Source organism: Mirounga leonina, unplaced genomic scaffold (genome assembly GCF_011800145.1).
Source record: "Mirounga leonina isolate KUSES-001 unplaced genomic scaffold, KU_Mleo_1.0 Mir_118, whole genome shotgun sequence".
Lineage (NCBI taxonomy): Eukaryota > Metazoa > Chordata > Mammalia > Carnivora > Phocidae > Mirounga > Mirounga leonina.
The window spans coordinates 661,624-669,123 of NW_023270277.1; the positions used below are offsets into that span (position 1 = coordinate 661,624).

Genomic DNA, 7,500 nt, shown 5'->3' on the forward strand with positions numbered 1-7,500 from the left:
CCCTGCTCTTTCCAGCTTCTGGGGCACCTGTGTTCCCTGGCTTCTGGTCACATCCCCCCCCCCCCCCCCCCGCAAGACTTTCCTGCCTCCGTCCCATAAGGATCCTGCGATTGCACCTCACCATCTAATCATGTCTGTAGAGTCCCGGGTCCCAGGATTCAGACGTGATGTTGCTGGATTGCAGCCCACCACGCCCCTCGAGGCACTGGTGCCCAGAGCCTTCTACTGGGAAAGCCTGTCTTTCTGATCCACATTCTCTCACGGGACGACATGTTACCACATCCAGCTGCAGATCCACGGACACCGCTCCCACGTGGATCCTTCCACACAGACTCCAGCCCAAGCTCCAACGGCGTATTTGCAAACCCTACCAGCTCGCTGCCTGTGTGCGTTCTATACCTCAAATTCAGCGTCCAACCCTGAACAAGTCCTCTGCAGTTCCTGCCCGTCTCCTTCCCCGGCCTCCCAGAGGCAGCAAGGGGATTGCCATGAATCAGTCCAGCAGGCTGAGCACGGCTGGCCTCCCCGCTCTGCCCAGCAAGCCCAGGACTCTCCTTCTAAAGAGGTGCATCTGGTTGTTCCTCTCACAAGACTCTGATGGTCCTAGACCTTTGGGGTCTCTGTTGTGCTGATCATGGCATTCTTATGCTGAAAACTCCTGATGCGCTAATCTCCAGGTGACTTTGCCTAATGGTTTCAGAACTCGATCTTGGCTCCCCTGGAGAAGATGCAGTCCTGCGTGAGTAAATCCTGGAGAAGAGAAGAAGGGAGAGAAGGAGAAAGATCATTTTCATGTAGTAGAAACCCGAGAGACTTGGATGGGACACAGAGTCTACGTCTCCCTTAAGACAACCAGGACGGAAGGCTTGGCAACCGTGTCATTGTTAGCTGGAGGGAACCACTGTGGACGCGTGCTAGGCTGACCACATTGCGTCTGAGGTGCGCAGTCTCTGAGGAGGCCAACCTCGGAAACCCTTCCTCCCTCAACTTCCGAAGAGAGCCATGGGCCCCTCTCAGACTCGTGGTGCAGGTCCGCCCGGGGTCAGAGTGGGGAGCCCTGCTTCCTACACAGGGTTTCCTTGCTCACCCAATGCCGGGAGAAGCACCCGTTCACCGTCTAGGCAGGAGGCAGTAATGGCCCACAGCTGCCCGGCCTCAGTGGCCCACCTGACCAGCACGGGGTTGGGCGGCCTCGGAAGGTCGAGGTCCTTTTCCAGAAGAGGCCAGCATCACGAGGGTGACTGTAGCTGGCTTTTTCTTCCTCAGCACGCACACCTCCTTCTCCTTCTTTCTAGCTGGGGGCCAGGGCTCCGCCTCACGAGGACCTGCTTGCTTGTGACGGCTCACGGAAGCCTGGCGCAAACCCAAGGAGATGGGCGCCGCCCCGGCTCCTGACGCTCGAGTGGACACCGAAGCGCAGGGAGGGTTTATAGGGCGGCAGCTACAGCCCAGCGCTGCTGGACTCTCTGTCCGGGAGGCAAGTCAGAGTCTTCCAGGCTTCAGACCCAAGCTGGTGGACGCCGTCGGCGGTGCTGAGACTTAGTGAAGAGCCAGATGACAGTGTCCAGCTAACAAGTCCCCGGAAAAGCAGCTCCGTGGACGTTGCCCTGATGGCCCGCATGTTCTTGGCCGGTTCCACCGTTAGAATGAGAGCGCTCGCGGTCCTGGGCGTCACACTGGTGGCGGCCTGCACGCACAGCTTCTTCCCCTTCCTCCCGAGACGCAAGGACCTCCTGTGGGGTGAGTGACAAATACCATCTTTGACCTCATGAAGCCACAGTCCACAGGCACCGAAACAGAGAGCAGCGAGGCGGCTCCTGAGAGTCAGAGGAGACCCGATCCTTCCGAGTTTCCTCCCGCATGTCCGAGAAGGGAGCAGGGATTCTGGAGGGTGGAAGGATCGAAACACAATCCTGTCTGAAGAACAACTCATGTCCTCTGACTATTAATGAGACTCCATTTTACCTGCTTGAATATTTGGGGGGAAAAATGTCTTTGGGCGAAATTGCTTATTCCTTTGCTCTAAAGTCGTTTTCTGAGAGCGATGTGTGTGCTGGAACCAGAGCGCTACAGTGTCAGGTGGGGTTGAGAAAGGGTTGGGGTGGTTAAAATGATCACAGCTCAAACTCTGCTTTTGTTTGGCTAAAAAAGAAAAAGAAAAGGCACCAAACACCTTGAAGGGCTTTGACTGGAGCAGAATGTCGGAGGTGCGTCCGGCTGCCAGCCCCGGGGACGCAGACGGTCCCCAGCAGGCTCCTGCCTGCCCGCAGCCTGGCGGGGCTTCTGCGGACCCGGGCCCTCACTCCTTCCTCGGGAGTGGGAGGGCCCTCGTGCTGACAGCCCCTGCCCCACCTCGACTTTGCAAAGAGGACACACGTGTGGAGTCCCACTTTCCCCAATCCCACTGAAGTCGGGGCTCCGTGACCACATGGAAAGTTTCACCCATGTCCTTCACAGACGCCTGTGCCCCTAAGAAAGCTCCCAGCCCATCCCAGGTGGCAGGAAGCTGGAGGCAAGCGCTGGGCTCAGAGAACGCGGGTCTGCCCGCGCCCCTTCCCTCGCACACCTACCGCACGCAGGAAACCGGGAAATCATCCGTCACGGGGACCCCCTGACGTGCTGCACTGTGGCAGGCGTGCTGCGTCTGGACGACACCAGGACACAAATCAGACGCGCTTTTCAGCCCGCCGCGGGGAAGGCGATCTCATCTCGCCACGTGAGCCAGCCGTCCCAAGGCCCCGCACGCCATGGTGTTCACAAGTGGCTTGTGAATTAATTGATTTGCCCTTTTAGGTCATACTTATTAAGGCCCTAGAGCCACAAAACCACGGTAACAAAAGTTGGGAGTCCTGTGGCTGATGGTGAGCAAGTTGTGCATCAGCCGAGCCCCAGAGCAGGAGGCCTACGGGCAACACACCGTTAGCTCCGACGTGTGATACCTGCAGCTTTCGTACAGAAACGTTTATTATTGCCCCGACTCGGAGAGTTTAATTTTCTTTTTGCTGTAGCTTGGACGAAGTATATAAATCACATGCAGTGCAGCATCCGATCAGAATGCTGCACGTCGGGGGTATTTAACTGTTAATTGGAGTATTTTGAGGCTGGCTTATTAATCGTTTACAAATTACTTATCTAGAAAATATTTCTCGATCGTGTTCGATTTTACATTCATTAATAGAAGAGACTGTTTTTCCCAGTTGACAACGAGCTAACGGCAGCTTTCACTGGTGAAGCTTCTTTGAAAGATCATTGTTATTGCGCACATTTCACTGTCGCCAATTTAACTCCTGATACTGCTGTGCGTTTTCGTGGGTTTGCGTTCTTATCACAGGACTGGGGTCTTCGTGGAGCCCGCAGCCTGGAGGTGAAGCTGCCTGTGGGCTCACTTCTGGGCACCTCTCCCCTGCGCGTCCAGTCTACTCACAGCCCCGGGACGGCCCCAGAGGCCCGAGGTACTGCTGTGTCCAAGCTCCCTGTCCTTCTGGGTCCTTCCATGAAGCCCCACACCCAGGACTGGAGACTGGCTGATACATGGTCAAGGACACACGTAGGTCCTGGACATGCACACCTGAGGGTCAGGCTGTGGCCTGTAGCCATCTGGGGGACAGGAGCGAGGCCAGGGCACCCTTGCACGTACATGCTGCTCGAGTCTAGCTCAGGAAAAGCCCCAGAATGGGATTCCAGGAGGGCTCAGCTCAGAAATGCATGCATGGCCCTGTGGGTCTAAGAAAGAAAGGGCGGGTCCCTTCTGCAGAGCCCGAGGATGTCCTCACGGAAGTCATGTGTTGGTCAACACAGAGGGGGATGCGTGTCCTCCGTGCAAAGTGGAGATTGATGCACAAGCATCCTTACGGCCGACGTTCCCCCAAGTTACAGCTGCTACGGAAAATAAGGTGCACATGGACCGCGGGAAGCAGAGGCCCCTCCTGCAGATCGGGGAACTTAGGAACCAGCCTAATGAGGGGACGCACTTAACAAGGAAAGTTGGCAAACTTTATTCCAGTTGCTTGGGTTTCAGCAAACAGGGATTAGTTACGTCAGGATCCAAACGCAGATCTCTGAGCAAAACCAGCTCCTCAGAGTCAGTCAGCGGTGACACTCGGGGGCCTGCACCATTTACGGCTTCAGAGGAGGAAGATTTTGGCGTTCTTGTTTTTAACTTTTTAACAAGCACTCTTTGGAAACAGTTGACTTGCTGCTTCTTGCTGAAGTATGACGTTCACTTGCATAACAGCTTCCCAGACTCCAGGCCTCCGACATGTGAGATGATTATGTCCCAAGGAGAACTTTCTTTGGGGGGGACCAGGACCGTCTTCAGAAGGCAGGTGTCTTCAGATGGGACAAGTCATGGAACTCTCTAGAAGTCAGTGTTCAGAGCTGAAAAGAAGGGGGCAGGTTCAGGTCGCGAGGTCCGTGATGCTGACTGTGGCGCCGTGAGAGGCTGACCAGCCCGGGAGGAAGGAGCTAAGGAGGAAGGGGGGCTGCAGGGTCTGTGAAGGAAGGGCAAGCCCGCCGTCCCGGGCAGGACAGAACCGAGCCGTCACCGTCCACGCTGTGGGGATTTAGAGGAACACACTGAGTCCTTCGGACACCAGAATGAATTTCTCCCCCTTTCTTGCTCACAGGTCCCTAAACACTAGCCCCCCCTCCCCCCATGGCTGGTATAAAGATACATTCGTTATGTTAATAAGGAGACTTTGGAAAGCCCTCAGGTCACCCAAGGATGGAGGCTTGTGGCCAAGAGCACCAACCCTGTGATCAGGGGGTTGGAATTTTCCGGGCCCCCAACCCCGCCTCTGGGCAAGGGGAGGGGCTGGAGGGTGAATCAGGCGCCAATGCCCAGGGACTTGTCTACTGTGTCTCTGAAATGAAGCCTCCATAAAACCTCAGAAGCACTGGGTTCAGAGAGCTGCTGGGTTGGGGACCCCGAACGTTCCCACATGCCACCGAGCTGGCCCCACACGTCCCAGGGAGAGATGCTTGTTTGCTGTGGGCCTGACCCTGCACGTCTCTCCCTCGGGCTGTTGATTTGCATCCTGAGTAAACTGATCAATGGAAGTGTTTCCCTGGGCTCCGTGAGCCACTCTCGCAAATTAAGGGAGAAGAGGAGGAGGTCCTCGGAACCTCCCTGGTGTAGCCTTTGGCCGAAAGCTCAGGTGCCGGCCTGAGGCTGGGGACCAGCGTCCTGTGGGCCTGAGCCCACATCCCGAACCCCGTGGCAGGGCTGGCCGTCTGGAATAGGGAGAGCAGAGGGCCACTCACGGCGGCTGAGAGCACTGGGGATGAGAGCAGAAGAGCCGCCTCCTGCAAACGCTTGGGTTTGTGGGGCCCTCTGCGGAGAGCTTCACAAATCACCTGTTGCACCCTCAAAATAACCCTCAGGGTGATCAGAAGTGACACACTGGGCTTGGGGGCCAGTTTCAGACCAGGCTCCAAGGCGGCCTGGCTCCAGGGCCCCCGCATGTCACCACCGGGCACAGGGTCAATGAGCAGGGCGACTGTTACATCCGGGAAGTGAGGGGCCATGCTGGCTTTGGGGATGAAAACACGAGCCATGAGGGCTGTGCAGTGGGTTTGAATCACAGATGCACGGTACCCCTGCTTTTGTGGGGTCTCCCCGTCCCTGCAGGTCCGAGAGCGACTCCGCGAGCCCAGCTTGGTCCGTGGAGCCCCTGCCTGTTCTGGGGGTTTCTGCCTCCTTGGGCCCACCTGCTGGTCCCTTGTTCACCTTCCACAGCGAGCCCCCCTGAGCTCGCAGGCCTGGGCCCTGGCAGAGCGGCCCCTGCCCCACGGTGTGCTCCCCAGACCCTTGCGGACGGAGGGTCACCCAGCACTTGGTGGCTAATCACTTCTCCCAGAATCCCAGGGACAGTCCACATGGAATTGTGTCTTTCTTACAACACACTCAGAGTAGACTGGGGAGGACAGGAGGGGCGGTGGAGAGGGTGCGTGCAGGTGCTTGTGCTGGGTTCTGCCCCGGGGGACCCCCGAGTCTGCTGGGGTCTCTGCCCTCGGCACCTGCTGTCTCAGGATCTTCAGATGCTCCTCACAGTTCAGAGGCTCTTACTTCTTCCTGCAACAAAATCATTAGTGAAGTTTTAGGACAAGGACACCTGCCAAGCGTACTCACTACTTAAACAGATTTTCTGGGATATGCTGTGCCCACTTCATCCTAAATATAGACATTTACCATTCTAAAAACAGTTTAATTCCTATAAAGGTGTATATGCTCGAAAACATTCTGATTATTTATTTTTACAAATAAATGCATTTCCTTTGATAAAGTATTGATTATGCAAAAGATATATTAGTAACAGAAGCTACTTGTGTGTGTCACTCGAAGAACTTGGCTACTTTACGTTATTCATGTGGAACCTCACATTTCAACCCAGAAATGGAATCTCACACTATTTTTTTAGTCTGGGTTGCTATAACAAGCTACCACCAACTGGGTGGCGTATAAACAGGAGACATGCATTCCTCATGCTCCAGAGGCTGCAGGTCCAGATCGAGGAGCTGGCACATTTGGGGTCTGGTGAGGCTGCGGGGACATGCATCCGGCTGCGTCCCCGCTGGCTGGGGCTCTCGCCGTGTCTTACTGATCCCACCGCAGGGGCTCCACTTGTGACCGTCCTCACATTGTCACGCGGGGGGTGAGGCTTCAATATACGCATTTTGAGGGGCCATGAACGTTTAGAGCATAGGACTTGTTAAACTTTTCAAGCACAAAGTAAAAGAAAATGCTAGTCTTGTCACTGCAAAGTGCTGGCATGTTTAAGTAATTTATCTTTTGTCCGGTGCGCAACTTAAAATAGGGAAATATGAACTTCCTGCGCCTCTTTGTTAGGGAACAAAGTACTCAGGGTTCTCTGGACTAACCAGAGGTGGTCTGGCAAGCGGGAAGCAAGAGTGGCCGACGACGCTTGGAGGCGGTGCGAGCGTGAGGGTCCGCGCGCTCCTCGCACTCCAGGGGCAACTCTGCAGGGGGAGCTCATGCCCACTGTGAGCTGGGGACCTGGCCAGGAGCCATGGGCTCGTGGCTGCCTCATGCTGGACGCGGTGGACGTCCACTGAACGTGGCAGAGGGTGGCTGCATGTGAATCTGCGTCATTGTGCCGTATGTTGTTCCACAGGACGGAACAGAGACTCTGCTGTCATCAGCATCGTGGAAGCGAGCAGGCGCATGGTGGACGGCGCCATCTACCACACCATGAAGAGGTAGGCTTTCCGTGGAGGGACGGGGGGCAGGCCACTAGGGGACGGGGCTGCCCCGTGTACTTTTCACCAGTGGTCCAAAATCTCCACTTGACCTCATGTGCGTTCATTCTCTTTCCTGGCTTCGTGGGCAAGATCCTGAAAGAACCGATGTTCAGTCTCAAATTCTGTCTGGCAAACCCCAGAGCAAAGCACGGTGATCTCACCGGGACTCAGTACTGCAGTCCCGGTGGCAGGCGGGGGTCCCGGCAGCACACGGGGGTCCTGGCAACAGGCAGGGGTCCT

General features: G+C 56.1%; 1 protein-coding gene across 1 annotated transcript in view; it reads left to right on the forward strand.

Moving 5' to 3' along the window:
* Positions 1–1,646: 1,646 nt before the first annotated feature.
* Positions 1,647–7,500, forward strand: part of LOC118007322 (thyroid peroxidase-like) — a 42,689-nt gene continuing 36,835 nt past the window's right edge. The window contains 2 exon segments of the mRNA XM_035000342.1: positions 1,647–1,740; positions 7,134–7,218. Coding sequence (XP_034856233.1) covers positions 1,647–1,740; positions 7,134–7,218 — 179 coding nt within the window.